The sequence below is a fragment of the Neovison vison genome, chromosome 1 (genome assembly GCF_020171115.1).
Source record: "Neovison vison isolate M4711 chromosome 1, ASM_NN_V1, whole genome shotgun sequence".
Taxonomy (NCBI): domain Eukaryota; kingdom Metazoa; phylum Chordata; class Mammalia; order Carnivora; family Mustelidae; genus Neogale; species Neogale vison.
Genome location: NC_058091.1, coordinates 243,673,501 through 243,691,094, shown reverse-complemented (window position 1 = coordinate 243,691,094; position 17,594 = coordinate 243,673,501). Strand labels below are relative to the sequence as shown.

Here is a 17,594-nt window from a genome sequence, read left to right as displayed (position 1 = left end):
TTTTCTCCGACGTGTTTTTGTTTTGTTTCGTCTCGTTTGGGAGGGCATAGTGGGGTCCAGAAAAGCAAACACACAACCAGCCCGGAGGTGGGGAGGTGGGGAGGAGAGGGCTGCGCTGGCGCAGGGGGCGCGGCGTGGCGAGGTCCTCCGCGCCGCCCCCGGCCCGGCGCCGCGCCTGCCGCGGGCCCGCGGGGCCTGGCCGGGCGGTCAGCTGTTGTACTGGCACGCGTTGAGGCCCGAGGCCGGGCCCTGCAGGCCGCCGTAGCCGAACGAGGAGTGCTGCTTGGACTTGAGCCGCAGGCTGGCCAGGCTCGAGTTGCACGTGTCCCGGTAGACGCTGTAGGGCGAGGCGGGCGTGCCGTACGGGCAGGCGCCTGGCGACATGGCCGAGTTAAGCGAAGAGCCGGTGAGGTTGTTGATGTTGTTGAGGCCCGAGTTGGGCATGCCGGGCACGGCGCCGGGGCCCATGCTCGACGGCATGGTCATGGAGGAGATGGAGCTGGGTGCCGAGAACATGGACTGCGACGACAGCGGGCTCATGGAGTTGAAGAAGGTGAAGCTCTTGGTGGAGAGCGGCGCTGGCGCCAGGCTCTTGGCGGCCCAGTTGTTGTAGGAATAGCCAGCGGCGTACACGTCCTCGTAGGGCTGCACCAGGCCGCTGAACTGCGGCACGTAGCCGCCCTTGCACAGGTCCAGCTGCTGGTTACGCTCGCGCTTCCGCCACTTGGCTCGCCGGTTCTTGAACCAGACCTGGGGGAGGGGGCAGGAGAACGGTCAGGGCTGGCGAGGGCAGGAAGGCCCCTCCACCTCCACCCCTCCACCCCATCCCTCCGCTGCCTCCTCCTCTCAGAATAGCGTCTCTTTTCTTCGTTATTTCCGCCCCTGCGGCCGCGCTCCTTAATGGTTCCTTTCCTGTCCCCAGAAAACATTTCTCTTTTCCCCATTTCTGATCTATATCCACTCCCCTAAGTTAAATCTGATGGCTTCTCCTAGTACGGATTGATCCTCTTTTGTTTTAGCAAATATTCGTTTGCTTTTTCCTCTCTCAACCAGTCCATCTCCGGCCTTCTCCCCAGAAGGGGCCCCGGTCTATCTCCTAAATATTCCGTTCTTTTTCTTTGCCCTCTAATGTAAAAGGTATTTTTCTTCCCTGAAATGCAGGGTCTTCCGACTCCCTTTATTCCTTTTTTCACTTTTTTCATTCCTCAAATAGTCTGTATCCATATTTATTGGGAACATTTGATATTCTCATTTTTGCCCTAAATGTTTATTTTCTTTTGGTCCACCCTGCTCTCTGAACTCCTTTCTTTTCCCTCAGTCCACTTTCTCCGTTATCCTTCATTTTTGATCCTTTTGATTCTTCCCCAAATAGTTTTCCCCATCTTTCCAAGTATCTGACCGTTACTGTTTCTCTTAAATAGTTGATTCTTTATTTTTCTCAAACATCTGATCCTTTTGCCCTCCCTTAAATATTTAATTTCTTCCCTGCCACCTAAATATATGCCAAATATGTTTCTCTGCAAATATTTAATTTCCTTTCACTTCTTAACTAGTTTCTCTCTAATCTCCCTCCACTTTCTCCCACAAAATTTAGTAAGAACTTGTTCTTTACCAACTCCTGGTTCTTGCCTGTCCTCTTCTACACTCCTATGCATGCCTTCTATCCTCCGAAGCCCTCCTCCAGCCCTGGGCTGAGTTTCCTGAGCGAGCCTGCCGGACCCCTGCATCTCAGCCTTTTCTAGTCCCGGGCACTGACATTGCCTGATTCCACCCCACACCACCCGAATCACCATAAACCTGGGCAGGATTAGTGAGTTCAGGATTACTGAGTGCTGTCTTCACTCGTGTCCCACTGGGCTGGCCAGCCTGATGGGAGGGGCGAGAGCTTGCGTTATAGCAGGGAGTCAGTAGGCCAGGTAGCACTTTGAGCTCGCTTGGGACGTCCTCCCAGTATCTGATTAAATATTTGCGTACTCAGAAAAGAAATTATTCTTTTGCGGCTCTGGCAACATAACCTCTTCGCTCTTGATTTCACTGGGAAGGGAAAGGCGAGGAGAGGGAGGGTGCAGTCTGGTCACGGGTCAGAGATCTTACATCTCCAAAGGGACTCGGCCTGAGGGTCACTCTTCCACCAGAGCTGCTCCTCCTTCACCTGAACCCAGCCCCAAAGGAAAGGGCAACAGGGAAAGGGTCCAGCTCCCTACTGGCTGACTGGCTGGAGGAATCAGGCGGGGACTATGCTGAGGCTCTGGAGAAGCAGCCTGTGTGGTTGGGATCACTGCCCCAGGAGTTTCTGAGCCTCCAAGCCTAGGTACTATTCAGGCCTCTGCCAGGTGGCTAGGCAAGACGTGCCTTTCCCTTTCGTTTTCAGGAGAAGGTGCCAGCAGCTCCGAGGTCCCCATCAGTGGGAATCCTCTGTGCAGTCTAGGGCGGTCATATCCGAGTGGGCCCAGGGCCCACTGCAGCACAGGGGAAATCCCCGCTGGGGCCACAGATCTTAGGGTGAAGCCGCAGCAGAGTCCCAGGGTCAGGTAGGCTGCCAGGCGGTGAGGGCACTAACCACCAAAGGGCTTAGCAGCAGCCAGGGAGACGGGGCCTACAGTGTAATCTCCCACGGAGGGAAAGAGCAGGTCTGAGTGGTGGGACAGAGACAAAATCTGAGCAGGGTCTAAAGCTTTCCGAGGACGGCGGCAGAGGTGGCCAGCAGCCCTCCGCTCCGGTCGCCTTAGGCGCACACGCTGAGCTCACCCGCACGCGCGGCTCGGTGAGGTTGGTCCACACCGCGATCTCCTCCCGCATACTCATGTCGGGGTAGCGGTTCCTCTGGAACGTGGCCTCCAGCTCTTGCAACTGCTGGCTTGTGAAGTGCGTGCGTTGCCGCCGCTGCTTCTTCTTCTTGGCCGGGTCCTCCGCGCCGCCGCAGCCCGTGCCTCCTGCGCCGCTGTCCTCTGGCCCTTTGACTTCTCCGCTGCGCTCCTTCTCTGAATCGGACAGGACAGCCCAGTCACCTTGGGCTTCTGCCCTTTTGCACCCATCCCGGCTCCACCGAAGCGCCTGCCACCAGCGTTGGCATGCCCTTCCTCTCGCCAGGAGTCCTAGAATTGTCCCCAGTGAAAGAGCCTGCTGGGGGCCAGATCGTCAGTAGTCACCTTTGGTCTGACGCACTCCCGAAGAGCCCAGGAACCGGAGGCACAGGCTGAGGTTCCTGGCCGGGCAGAGCCTGCTCTTGCCGCTCCGCTGGGGCTTGAGCCCGACTGGCTTTGTCACCCGCATATATATGAAATTTTGAGGGCTCTTTGGGGTGCCAATCTGGAGGGGTTCTGCTTTTCTGAGCCAGGACCAAATATTTCCAGCCTGAAGCTAGTGGCCCCTCCACCTTCTTCTCCCCAGGGCTGTGTGGGAGCCACATGGGCAGGCACAACACAGCTGTGCTCCGGGCCTTTGCTCCAGGCCTCAAGTCCAGAGGCCCAGAAAAAATCCCTCAGGCGGCAGCCCAGACCAACAGACTGTCTAGGTGAACTGGGGCTCTAGCCTCTCACTCTTTCCAGCTACGCAAAACACGTTCAGTCACAGACACATGGAAATAAAAAGACAAAATTTAAAAACAAAACATAGAAGCCCAGATAAACTCAATTCTATCCTAAAACCATGGAAAGGCTCACAAAATCTTAAAAATAGGTAGGAACACAGCAAATGCAAATTAAGAAGTCTGAAATCTCCGTGCAAACACACCCCTAACTAAATACAGTGCTGTGGGTGTAAAAACTCCAAGCAGACACAGGCATTTATTTCTCTGGGATTAAAAAAAAAAAACAACAATGTACTGTTGTAGATAGATTTTTAACCCCTTCCTAATAATGCCCTTTCTAGAGATAATTTTTAAGTCCCAGGGAAATACAGCACTATAGAGCTAGATAATTTATCAAAGTAAAACCGCTGCAAATAGATTTTGAAGAAAAAAAAAATCCCGGAGAAACGCGCCATTTTGGATTGACTTTTAAAACATCTCCCCAAGAATAATGTTGTATGTAGAGATTTTTTAAATTCCAGAGAAATATGCCTAGTGTAGTAATTCTTTCTACACCGAAAATTAAAGTTAAAAAATTAAATATATCCACGTAGATTTGGTTTTACAAAGAAGTCTACCGCTGTATATTCCTCTGGCTTTTAACAAATAAAAACCAACCAAAGGCCACGCTAAAAACTCTTGAAAACAAAAGTACAGTTCCGCGTTGATTGTTTCCTAGCCAAGCAAACAGAACTTCTCAGAGAAAGTCACTTAGGGATGCAAAACAGAAACAAATAGAGATTAAAAACGCGTAAAGATACACTCAGCGGTGGATTAAGAAATGAGCACAGCAGAGGCGCCCACGGAGCAGGGAGCTCTGCCCGGGCGACGTCTGCCGGAGCCAAACGGGGACCCCCGGGGCCGGCACCCGCCGACGATTAGCCGCGCTACGTAGCCCGCACCGCCCACCCGCCGGCCCAGCTCGCAGCCGGCCTGGGGGGGAAAGCCTGAGCTCCGACAAAAAGGCAGCGCGGAGGGAGACGCGCACGAGCCGAGTCAGGGCCCTGGCTGGGCGGCCTGGCAGCTCCGGGGTCCCGCGGCGCACGTGGGGCCGGGCTCCCTCAATGGGGGGGTCCTGCCGGGTGCGCACCCCTTGGCCCGTTCGCTCTCGCTGTCCTCTGCCTTCTTTTTATTTGCGGTTGTCCACCGCCGCTCCCCTCAGTTTGTTTTCCTGACTTTTTCCGCCGCCCCTTCTCTCGGATTTCTCCCTCCTCAGTCTGTCTGTCGGGGTGTGTGCCCCCGTCTCTGTCTCTCCCGGCACTTTCTCTCTCGTCCGCTGCCCCATTCCCTTCTCGATCTACACCTCCCCGGCGGTCTGAGCGGCCCCTGGGCACCCAGTTACGCAAACGGATTTTTCTTTTCCTGTTCTCTTTGCTTCTAAACAAGAGGGGCTGTCAGTCCGACCCTCCCGTTGTAGGTTCGTGCATCTGGCGCGTGGGGACCGGGTGGAAGTAGAGCACTGAATTTCGTTTTATAAAGCGCGTAAATTTACGCGTTCACCCTCAGGCCGAGAACGGGAAAAGAAAAGGTCCTGACGCTCCTGGGTGTAGAGGGAGCCTGACCGCGCGGCGCCGGCTCCAGGCCCTGCTTCCCGCTCCCCGCTCCGTGCGCCGGGCTCGGCTCGGTGCGCGCCTCGCGGGGAGCCGCGCTTACCTGGCAGCTCCGTGTCGGACGATTCGCTGGCGGAGTTTTCCAGGGGCTCGCGGGGGTCTGCGGCGCGGGCCAGGTGGAAGGCAGGCCCCATGTCGTGCGGCGGCGGCGGCGGCCGGAGTCCCTCCGGCAGCCGCTCCAGGCTCATGCCCCCCTTGAAGGCGTCCATGGAGGCGGGTACCGCGGCGGGCGCTCCAGGGGCCGGGGCTGGGCGCGCCCGGCCGCCCTGGCTGCGACCTGCGGGGACAAGAGCACAGCGCCTAACTGGCTGCCCCCCAGGGCTGCCCGCGCCCGCAACGACGCCGCGCCCGCCCCATGGACCGCCCGGGGCTGCGGGGCCAGGCGGACGGCAGCGGCAGCGGTTTCTCGCGACCGGATGCCCGGCTTCGCGCTCCGCGCTGCGCTCCCGCCGCTCGGGCCTCTGCCGCCCGCCCGGCCCCGGCTCTGGCTCCCGATCCGGGGCCGGTTTCTAAGGCTCCGGACGGCGCCGGCAGAGGCTGTCTTAAAGCGACAGCGCGCACCGCCAGGTTCCAGCAGTCCCTGCGCCAGGGGTGGTGGGTGGGGTGGGCCTGGGTGGGAGGGGGCTGGGGAGGGAGTGAGCCAGCGAGCGAGGGAGCGCGGGCGGAATCCAGCCCCGAGCCGCCCGCCCTCCTTTGCCCGTGCCCTCCCCTCCGCAGCCACCTTCCCGCCGCCTCCCCGCCCCCTCCCTCCACCCACCCCCCCGCGGCCTCCCCGCGCCGCTCCCTCCTTCCCCGTTGACACACCGACTTCTCCCTCGGCCGCACAAAAGAAACGCATCTGGCCTCCAAGTCCCGCGTGGCTCGTGCCCACCTCAAGCCCCAAATGACTTGTTTTGCTCAGAATCAACTCCTGTCTGGGCCGCTTCGAAGTCCCCAGCCCCCGGCGAGAACAACCCAGGATGAGAGAATGTTCCCTGAGCAAGATCGCGAGGAGCGGGCGCCACCGAGCCAGCGCCAGGGCGGGGGCAGAGCCCGGGGCCCGTTCCGGCAGCTCCCAGCGGCGTCCTCGTCGAAGGGCCGCCCGCCCCTCCTTTCTCGGCCTCTTCTCCCGGGACTTGAGCCCAGCTGAGTGACAGCAGCCTGCGTTCTAATGGGCCCCCGGATGCTGCCTCCTAATTAGCTTGGACCCTGTCCTCCAAGGCTGCTTCTCAGGCCTCCCCTCTGCACCGCAGTCAGTTTTCTGGGATTGGGATAGAACTGATGGCTTCTAATCAGATGAAACGTTTCTGTTGGCTCCAGGCCTCTGGCGAGTGCAGCGGGAGACCCCAAGAGCCCCACCAGGCCCCGTAGCCTCTTCTGTAGGGCTCCCTCCCCTTGTTTTGCGCCAGTTCGGCCAAATCAGCCAGGCCCGGGCCTTGGCAGCTAGGGGATTGGCTTCTGCCCCCTTCAGGGCAGGTTTGCAGCGATCTGGGGCCTCTGCGTGGCTTCCCAGAGAGGCAGGCACCTGGCCTGCGGGCGAGGCCAGGTGCCTGCCGTTTGCAAGCCCTGGGTCTCCAGACCAGGAAGCCTACCCTCTTTGAGGTTCTCTCTGGTACAGTGGTGGCTGAGCTCAGCTCAGTGGGGCCTCCATGGGTGCAGGCACAGACGTTCCCCTCCCCACCCCAATAACGATGCCCTTCTGGAGTTCTACTTCAGTGAAGTTTGTTGAAGGATTTTGCCGAACAATTGTTAGCCAGCCCTGAGACCTCAGAGTCTTGAGCAAACAGAGGGCAGCTAGGTTGGGAGAATGTGACCCTGACCTGTTCCTCTGACCACAGCTGGACCCCAGACTGCCCTCTGCCCCTCACCTGCTGACCAACTTCCCCAGATAGGAGCAGCGCTGGGCAGGACAGCACCCCGGTGGAGAAGCACTGCCCTGCGCCTCACCCCAAGGCCTGGTGCATCCGCATCTCTTCCTCCAGGAAGGTCTCTGCTTGGGACTGACTGTGCAGGCTGAGAGATCTGCGATGTTCTGCAGGTACTGCCTTCTTGCCCTCACCCTGGCTTCTCACCAGAGGGAGACCCACAGCCTCAGGCTGAGCTGTTTGGCGAGGATTGCAGGGGTCCATGGCTGAAGGGTAGAAACAGGCCTGCTTCTCACTCCCTGAAGCTTAGCCCAAGGCCCCCAGCTCGGGGGCCCTGGGAGAAAGCATGGCTCCTTGGGGTCTGGAGCACTTTCTCAGTGGTGCCTGTGGCCGCAGGGGCAGAGTTTGGGTCTGAGGCCACAGAGGGACCATGTTCCTCAGGGGGTTTGGTTTTGGGGAGATTCTGCAACTCCTGCCTTTTCCTCCCAGAGGGGAATTTCTCTAAGTCGTGTGTGTGTGTGTGTGTGTGTGTGTGTGTGTGTGTGTGTAGGGGGAGGATGGCAGAAAGGGGGCCTGGGAAGTATGGTTGTCCTGCATTTGCCCTCAGCCCCATCTTTTACCACATTTCGCAGTTGCGGTTGCGTCTCCTGCAGCAGCAGGTAACTCTTTTTAAGCACAGCGTGTGACCCAGCCTGCCTGGGCACAGGCAGGACTCAGGAGCACACACACACACACACACACACACGCATGTAGCACGTACAATGTAGGTGTGCGGCACACACAGATGCACACGTACTCAATACGCACCCATGGGGCTGCATCTAGTCACCTAGGCATGCCCACAGCTAGACCTCTGGGTTCCAGAACTCTGCTCAACGCAAAATCAGGCTGGTCGGGGATAGGAGCTATGTTCTAAGGCTGCCAGGTGTCAGGCCAAGGTGGGGAGCACAGTGGCCGCTTGGGTGGTGATGGGGAATGAATGGGGCACCTCTGGGTGTCCAGAGGTTGAAAGCTCTAGCCTTCCACTGTCCATGGGGTGTAAAGAGACCATCTTCCACGGATGAATGGAGCGTGTTCTGTGACTCTGAAGCTCTAGCTGGTCCGTCTGAGGGGCTCGCCTCCTTCACTGTTGATGCATTTAATGCGTTTATCGAGCACCTGCTGTGTGCTCCAGTGGACCCATGCCTCTGGCAGTGATCTAGGCAGTCACAGTAGTCCCTCTTTTTGGAAATCTTGATGCCTGCTGTGTGGACCACCAAAAGGCCCTCAGTCAATTTCAGGGTGAAGCTCCATATCCCCAGGGGCCCAGAGGCCTAGAGAGGGGGGTGGTCACTTCCACTGCATAGCACCCCCCCCCAATGCTGAATGAGCACAGGGCGAGGAAGGGACTGACAGGGAGGACATCCTGGCCAGCCAGGGTGTTGGCTGGAGAATGGACACGGACAGTTTCTCTTTTTCCCAGCCTCACCCTCTGCCGGCTGGGCACTCTCCCAGGCAGGGAAGGGGCTTCAAGCACACGCACAAACATGCATCACACACACAGGACAGGACGCAGCTCTCTTTCAGGAGTAAAAGCAGGGGTTCAATGTTCTCCCCGCTTTGCCATCTGACCTTGGGCAAGGCTTGGCTTGCATTGTGCCCCAGTTTCCATGTCTGACTCGGGACTCAGCAATTCCTACCTGTTGCTTCAGCTTCCAGCTTGCTTGGTGATGGGGACGTGAGGAGAGGAGGAAGAGGGCTTCCTGGAGCTGGAATCATGTGCCCTAGTTCCCATCCCTTCAGGCCACACAGAGCTAGCGATGAATCTGTGACTTTCAGGAAATTTGGAGGCTTGGAGTCCTGGCTGGGTTGAGTGGAGAAGCCTAGGCTGTTGTGGGGTTTGAAGTACTCCCCACAGGGACCTTTCCTGAGGTCGGGCTTGCTCAAAACAGATTCTGTGCCCAAGAATGGTTCAGTAATCTTATTTGGGAGGAGTGGTTGGAGGGCCCTCACGGAGGGCATCCTTTCGCCCGCTTATGGGGGGTGCCCTGTCCTAATCTTTGCATTAGAATTGAGGGATTTTAGGAAAAAGGAAGGAATGTGCCGTGGCTTGCCCTCGGCCATCCAAGACTCTCTGGGACATTCCAACCCTAAGCCTCTTAGGCTGTGGAGAAGTTCAAACTAGAAAACCCAGTTTTGGGAGTGCATCTGGGACCACCTACCTCCTTCTGTCTGCTCTACCCCCTCTCCAATAAAAGCTCTTGTTTCTTTGAATACAAGCAATTACTGGGTGAAGGGGGAAAGGGGTGCTCAGGTGGGGCAGGGAACCATCTCACTGGATTCTCTAGGTTTCCAAGGATCCCAGCTTGAGCCTTCCTGATACCTGGGCTTCCCAAGCCTGTCCTGGTGCAGAAACCTGGGATGTACTCAGGCAGGATGGCTGAGTGGGGTGCCTATGGGAGCATGGAACTCGGAATTCTGGCACCAGCTGGCAGGGCTGGCCTCATGGCTCACAGAGTCCACTCACGGGTCGTTCTCTGGTTCCTGAGAATGGCTGAGCCAAGGGGCGGAGAAGGCTGGGCGAATGGCCGAGGCTGGTCACGCAACTTGGGAGCAGAGGGTCAGCTAATGCCATTACCCCAGCCTCCTCTTCCCAAGACCTGCTTTCCTGAGAGAAGGGCACTCTGAGTATGGCTGGAGAAGCAACAATGCTTCCCCTGCACCCCAGAGTCCTGGCAGGCTGGTCTCCATGCCCCCGTCTGCCTCTTTTCCTTTTCTGAGCAGAGATGAAGAGTTCCAAGCAGTATGAGGAAAGGGGAGGGAGTCGGCGAGTCCCCCCTCCCCTGCTGCCTCTGCAGCCTGTAGCTTTAACCATTACCCTAGACCTGTGTCTTTGGCCAAAGGGGCAGCAACCTGGGACTGCCTTCCTCTGGGCCCGGTGGCTGTCAGAGGCCCCTGGGTTGCCAACAGAATACCCAAGCCTTAGTTTCTCAGAAAAGTGGGCTCAAATATTTTTAGATTCAGGGAATTCCTGAATCTGAAAACCTTGGAACCGGATTCCAGCCTGGGGTTCCCATTTCTGCGATGCCGGCCTCGGGGCCCTCGCTTGACCGCGGCCGAAACGGCTCAGAGTCGGCTGGTCAATTTCAGATTTCCAAGACCCGGTTCTAGAGAAGCGGCTGTGTGCCGGGGAACCCTGCGTGAACAACCAAACCCCGGAGAAGCCGCGGGAGTGTCTTTATTGGATTTTGCGAAGAGCATTTGGGGTTTCTGTCTGGGTAAGAAAAAGCCCGACTCTTGCGGGCGAGGGCAGGCCGCCGTGGGCTGGGGGCGTCTCGGAGCACAGCGGCGGGACGTCGGGGTCCTTGGTGAAGAGAGCCGGGGCTCTGGCCGGTGTCTGTTGCTTTTCTGCGGCATAGCCGCCCGAAGGGACCAACGAACCAACGAACGAAGCGGTGTCGTTTAGAAAAAATACCCTCTTGACGCGAAGCTACGGCTCAAGTCCCCAGGCGTGCAGAGGGGCCAGCGCTTTTGCTCGTGCTGGGGCCCCCATTCCGCGGCTTAACGGGAAGCGGCGGGCGGCCCTCTCGCCTGCCCTTTTTCCTAGAGGTCCCCAGAGGCCTGCGCCTCCGCGAGGGGCTGCGAAGGGCGTCCGGGGCTGTGCCCTTAGCAGGGCTGGGGCCCGCGCCCCCCGGGGCTGCTGCCCTCTTGGGGTGCCTAGAGCCAAAGCATGGGGTGGGACCGCCAAGTAGGTGAGGCAGCGCTCCGCGACGGCAGCTGGGCCAGTGCGCTGGGCTCAGGAGCGAGTCCTTGCGCTGCCTCGATGGCGCCCGGACTCCCGGGCGGTGCGCTCAGTCCCGCGCCACCCACTGGACCCCACAAACGCCTGGAGCAAACAGTGCGGAATCCGCCACCGCCTCCCTGCGCCCCAGCACCGCGGCGACCCAGCGCCCCCAGCCCAACAACTCTTACCCCACGCGGGTTGCGTTGCGTGTGCGGCTCTTCGGCTCCGGGCTCGCTAGCCACGGACTCCGCCTGAGGTTTCGACTTCGGCTGGGGCCCCGGATCCAGCTGTGTCTCCAGCAGTGCGCGCAGCTCCGGTGCCCGCTGGTTCGCTACATCGCTCCGCGCAAGGTCCAGGCAGCTTCGGCTCGGCCCGCTCCTCCCGCCGCCGCCGCCGCCCGTCGCCCGCGGGGAAGGCGGGGACACGGGCCGGGGAGGCGGGAAGGGGGGAGGGGAAGCGAGGCGCTCGCCTGGACCAGCGGGGAGGGGCGGCGCGCCGTCCTGCAGGCTAGGGGTCCGGGCCTCCCTCGGGGCTCAGTCAGAGGTCGGCGCGGGTCGCCGGCGGGGTCTGAGGCCGGGGAACGCGGGCGGAAGGGGGACCCGGGCCACATGCGGACGAAGCCGCCCTGGGTCCTGGCCTGGCCTCTGCGCACTTTTCCTCACTCAGCTCAGTTCCCCACCTGGCACACAGGGGCCCAGGAAGACCTCGGTTTGACGGGTTCTGTTTGGAGTTTCCCCTGGTCCTGCCTGGCGCGGGTCACACCGGGGTTCTAAGATTCTACCTTTCCCCTTTCCGCTCAGCCTGCGAGAGGAAGCTGGTCTTGCATTTTGGCAGGGAGTGTCCGCGGCGCAGGTTTTGGCGGCCAAGGAGGTTTGAGGTCCGACCCCAGAATTTCTCTGTGGGTGTTGGAGGGGGGGTGTTGTTACTGGGGAGGGGCGAACGCCCGACCCCTGCCCTGCTTGGAGGATAACCCCCCTCCCTAATTCTCCTCCGGGGCTGGGCTGATGAGCAGAGAGATCAACGCTACGGAGCCGGAGCCGGAGCGCAGATGCATCCGTGGCCACTTGCTCCGTCCCTCGCCCGCACACCCTCCATCGGTAGCCCCCGTATAAGGGAGGACTCTATCCATGTGGCCCCGTTGGCCTCTTCCTGGGAGATGGGCAGGACTCATGGGATCTGGGTTCCACCCGGTGTTGCCCACAGCCAGATAACCCCTCTGGAAGCCTCGTGGGGGAAAACAGTTGGCTGACCCAGGCTCCTGCTTTCCCCAAGCCCCCAGTCTGAGCCTACTGCTGCTGGGGCCCTGCGATGCGACAGGGTCCCGCAAACCAGAATGTCGGGGGACCACCCTGGGGGGCAGGAGCCGCTGAGATGCCCTCCGATGGCCACGGGTCTCTGGGGCTGCCGCTTTGGCTCAAGGTGCCGGGAGATGGCACTGTGAAAGCCGGGCATCAATGTTTCATGAGGTGCAGTCACCAGCGGCGCCTTCCTGCCTGGTTTGAGCCGACAGCTGCCGCGGGAGAGGCCACGGCCCCGCGCCCGCTCTGACGCTCTGACGCTCTGCTTGCCCGCGTCTCCAGGGCCACCGGGAGCGGGATCGCAGAGACGTTGCAAACTCGCAAAGCCTACCCAAGTTCGCAGATTCCACACGTTCTGGGCCCTGAGAAATGGCCCCTGCCCCCTGTCTTACTGTTTCAGGACTCCTAGCCTCCCCTCCATTGTCAACAGCAGGAATGCTTCTCCGGTGGCTGCGGTGGCTCTGGTGCACAGAGGATCATAACGGTTAAGAGCCAAGTCCCCTAGCCCACAGGATTTCAGACCTGGACCTGGAGGTGGCCCTGTAGTCTTGCAGCTTGGACACTGCACTTCAGGAATTCTAGCTTCTGCTTCTCCGCTGCCGTGATATTGGCTGTTTTATGTGTGAAACTGGTCTGCTGGTGGATCTGGCCCTGCAGGCTGCTAAGCTGAGACACTTCCGACCTTGGGGCAGCCTTCCCAGAGACCCAAGGTGGCCTAGTGTCTTTGGGCATAAAAGCAACTGCTGGGCCCTTACTCTGCACAGAGGGTGTGACATCCGTGTCTAGCTGGAGTGGCTTTCATTCTGGCATCTGCACTGGGAAATCAGACCTTCCTACCCCTGCACACCAGCAATTTTCCGGGTTTTGTTCCCAGCAACCGCAGGGCATGTGTATGTGTGGATATCTGTGTGCCCTTGTTTACAGGGAAAACCTGTGGTGCCAGAAAGCTGCCTCCGAGACCCAAGGGCTGGGGGTAGGAATCCTGTCTGTGTTTTTTACTAGCCATGTGGACTTGGGCAAATCACATAACTTCTTGTAGTTTCAGTGTTCTTACCTGCAAAATGGGAATAAAAAGAGTTTTGGTTTCATGGAGAAATCTGCGAGATGATGGAGAGAGGTGCGGCCCTGCCGGGAGTTGAGCAGCTGGGCCAAATGTTCCAATGTTAATGGTGAAACCTGCCAGGTTGCTTTGCTCTTTAAAATAGTTTGCTCTCACTTTTGTTTCCTTCTTTGTGCTCTTGTTGTTTGAGTCAGGCAGGAGCAGGTCCCTTCTCTGGTTTAGTAGGCCTGCCCCTCATGCCCTGCTTAGCTTCTAGGAAGTTTCAGACCAGGGAGACTAGGCAGGTGGGTTGGGGTGAGATCAGGCCCCAAAGGCCTGGAAGTTCTTCAAGAACTGGGGTGGGTCAAAACACTTTTTTTTTTTTTTTAATGATCTTATTTTCACTTCCTCCAAAAAGAAATTTTTCCGATTTCCCTTCAGGTTTTGACATCTTGGGGCACATACATTTCCTCTTCGAAGGCAGAGGGATCAGGCTTCAGAGAGAGGAAGGTTGGAGCTAGATCGACCAGGAACAGAAGTAACACAGTCCCCGTACCCCAGTATCACGTTTGCGGTGAGCTTCCAGGGACCTAATCACGAAAGATCAGCAGAACTCCTGATGCATTTGCTTTGTTTTTCCTTCCAAACTCATATACGTCCTCAAATCAGAAGTTTTTGTCCCCAGTACAAAACTCTGGGATGAATTTATCGCATGGCTTCATATTAAACATAATGGGCAAACATCTTTAGTCACATTTGTGCAGAAAGGCATATGAATTCTTCCCATAGTTTCTCATCTCCATATCCAGCGAAAGTAGGGAGAGTGTCCTCTTTCTCCTTCATAGCGCTTATTGCACTAGGATTGATACCAATATCTGTGTAATTACTGATTGAAACCCGTTGCCCCTACCACTTCTAAGGTCTCTAAAAGCGGGGCTGAGTCTCTCTTGCCAACCACAGATCCCTCCCTAGGGTGGGCCAAGGGATTTGTTGTGCTGATTGGTTGGGTGCAACTCACATGCCCAAAGCAGAGCCAATCACCTTGTGAGGAAGAGTGGTTCAGGGTTGTGGTTGGCTAGGCCAGGGTCACAGGATCCACCCCAGAAGGCTGGGAGGGGGAGCTCCCCCATCTTAAGGAGCACACTACCCCAAGAATCCTGGCTGCTGTCCTGAGCAAGTTCTCTGAGCTCCTTGTGGCAGGGAATGTGTTGGTTTTCGAAGAAGTCCCTGCACTGTGAAGGTTCTCAGGGGGCTGCTGATGGTGTTGATAGGGAGTCCGCTGCAGTGTGATGGGGAGGAGTTGGCTTTGTTGGGACAGTCTGAAGTCCATCAGGATTGTTCCTGCATTCATCTGTATAAAGAGCTGGAGGGCTACCCGAAAGTCTGTGGGGGTGAGGCTCAGTGTCTACTGACTCGTATCTAGGGATGGATCTGCAGAGCAAGGGAGGGATATTTTGGTATTCTTTCTTACCTGTGAGGAGGAAATTAGAGTCTCTACAGATAGAGAGGAACCCCTATGATCAGGTAAGATATTAATTTATTTGAGCATAATTAGATTGCACTCTGAGCTTCCTGGCAGCCAAAGCAAAAATAGGAACCATTTGAGCATCTTAAGTATTTTCTTTCATTGCAAACCTATCAGCATCTGCATGGAATAGTGGAAAGAGACCTGATCTTGGGACCTTCCTGGACTGGCCTTTATCAGGTCAGCAAGTTTAGAGAGCACTTATTCTGTGCTTGTGATTGCAGTGATACAAGGATGGATGGCCCCTGCTTATTTGAGCTGGAGACAAACATACCAACCCATAACCATTTTGGAGCATAGTGCTGGAGAGGAAATCTACAGCCTGCTTTTGAAGGGTCTTGAGTGCCATACAGGTCTTGAGTTTGTCTGAACAGTTTCTCCACTCCCCATTCCTCACTGGGAACAGCACTGGGACAGGTGGGAAGGCAGAGAAAGGGAGAAGAGGAAGCTAGAGAATTAAGTAGGAACCAGATATCACAGGGCTTCATAATCCTTGTTAGGAGTGTGGGATGCTATCCTGAAGGCAAAGAGGAGTAGAGGCGGAGTTTTAACAGTGGGAGATCCGGTCACATTTCTCTTTTACAAAGATCGCTGTGCCTGGAGAATAGATGATAGGTTTGAGATGGGATCATCTCACAGCCAATTCCTGTGACATCATCACTCTGCTTCTCTGTCCATCCTTTTATGTGTCTGTCAGTCCATTCACCCTCCATGGGCACAGGGGGCCACAGTTTGGCCTGAGAACTGTGAACCTGAAGGTAGGAAGTTTTGACACTTGCCTGCCACGAGCTGTCCCTTGTTGTCCCAGATCACCCTCCACCGACCTGAGCTGTTTGTCCCATCCTCTGGGGCTTTGTGGCCGGGACCTCAGTAGCCCTCCAGATGGCAGCTTCCTACGAGGGGAGACAGGGTGCCCAGGGCCGGAAGGGGCACAGTCACTGCTGCAGACAGGCAATCTGGGGAAGTCAGCTCAGAGAATAGCCCTGTCGGAAGCTTTTAAAATAATTACCCTGGCTTGCTTTTGCTGACTGGCTGATGGCGGCCTATTAGCCTCGAGTTGGAAAATCTGAATTGTTTTGTGACAATTGAAAATATGATTGGAGACCAGGAGGGAGCTGCTCATGAAATATTGATTTTCTCGGTGTTGTGGGATTGCTTCCCGTTGGCTAGGGAACCTTGGGAGCAGGGGACTGGTTGCTGTCCCCGGGACTCCTCAGACTGACTGCCCTGAGCCCGGGAGATGGGAGTGTTTTTGTGCCGAGTTGGGAGGGCAGTTGGGGCACCTCTACCTCTAATGTGCCACTCCAAGCTATACCCTCCCTTTCCCAGCACTCCAGTTTCGCTATCAGGGCCAAGTAGGATAGAACTTGGGGGCTTGAGATGTTCCGTGTGTTCATGTCTGGCCTAGATTCTCCTTGGCACTCAAGGCTCACCTGGAGTCAGACGAGGTGGAATCCCGGTTCTGCCCCTTTGCACCATAAGCCTCACATTCTCAGCCTTTCCATGGTGGAGACTAAGAGTTCCTGCCTCGTTGGGCTGTGAGATCTAGCACAGCCCTTGTGTGCTGGGTCTGGCCTCATCCTCAGGCTCCTGAGCTTGTCAGGAACGCTGGGGTCAGGTCAGGGCCAACTAGATGAGTCCATCCCGGATCCCCAGGGCTTCGTGGCCCTTCTCCTCAGCCATGTGCTTTGTGTTTTCTCTTTCTGTAAGTTCTGAATGCATAGTGCTGGGAAGGGGTATGCAGGCCTGGCAGGCACCCCTGCTGGACAAGGTACCCTGGCGTCTTGGTGAGGGACTCTACATGCCCAGTCCAGGTCTTTGCTCCTTGAGGTGAGACTCTGCCATGGCAGAGGCTGGTGGGTAATGGTTGCCTGGCCCCCAGCCCTTGAACCTGCCTGAGACATCAGGACAGAGGCCCCCGCCTTTTTAAGCCCTTGATCTGCCAGACATGGTAAATGGTTCACTTTTCTCATCCTGAGGGGTGGTATGTACCCATTGCATAGATGAGGACAATGGAGGCCATGGTTCCTTCCTTCCACAGACAATACTTGAGCACCTGTCCTATGTGCTGGTGCTGAGGGACACAGGGGTGATGAGCAGCCCCAGTGCAAGTCTTCATGAGGGATTGGGTCTAAGAAGAGTCTGTCTTTAGAAGTGGTGCAGGTTAGGAGCCATGGGACACAGAACGGGAGCAGCAAACTTAACTTGGGGTCAGGGAAAACTTTCTGGAGGAAGAGACCTTCCCACCAAGCTGTGGAGGCAGCAGGAGTTTGCTCCTGGGGCTGGGTTGGGGCAGAGTAATGACAAAGCTCTTGGAGGGCAGGCTCAGCCTGGGTGTTATCCATCTGATGATGGGCACAGCCATTATATGCCCCTGCCCCAGCTGTGGTGATGGTAGCCTAGAGAGGCATTGAGAAGGGCCCCGTGGCTCCAAGGTGCTTGGCTCCTTGCCTATGGGCCTCTCTGGGCTTCATTTTTTCTTCCCTCCCTCCCTCCTTTCCTTTCTTTCTTCCTTCCTCTCTCTTTCTTTCCTCCCTCCCTCCCTTCCTTCCTTCCTTCCTTCCGAGAGGAAGAGAGAGGTAGGAGAGGGTCAGAGGGGGAGAGAGAGACTCTTAAGCAGACTCTGTACCCTGCGCTAGCCTGAAGCTGGACTCAATCTCACCACCCTGAGATCATGACCTGACCCAAAATCAAGCGTCAGACGCTTAACTGACTGGTCCACCCAGGTGGCCCTGGGCGCTAGTTTCTTCATTTGGAAAACGGGGGGTCAGATTAGTTTTAGCGGCAGGACCCATTTTCCAGATGCAGCTTTACCAGGACTGCTAGACGGATGAGTGTAGCTCTGCTCTGGGTGACGGTGTGTGTGAGCTCATGCGCCCTCCCCACTCCCCGTATCCCCATCTGGCTCTGCAGCATCTAGTGTGCCCCAGGGCTCCCTGGACCACAG

General features: G+C 57.2%; 1 protein-coding gene across 1 annotated transcript; it reads right to left on the bottom strand.

The window, feature by feature from the left end:
* Nucleotides 1-205: 205 nt before the first annotated feature.
* Nucleotides 206-5,387, bottom strand: PITX1 (paired like homeodomain 1). Its single transcript, XM_044240806.1, has 3 exons — nucleotides 5,222-5,387; nucleotides 2,749-2,981; nucleotides 206-750 (listed from the first exon to the last, which is right to left on the bottom strand). Exons 1-3 carry the CDS (start codon nucleotides 5,385-5,387, stop codon nucleotides 208-210), a joined length of 942 nt encoding a protein of 313 aa, XP_044096741.1. The 3' UTR covers nucleotides 206-207.
* Between the last annotated feature and the right edge of the window lie 12,207 nt (nucleotides 5,388-17,594).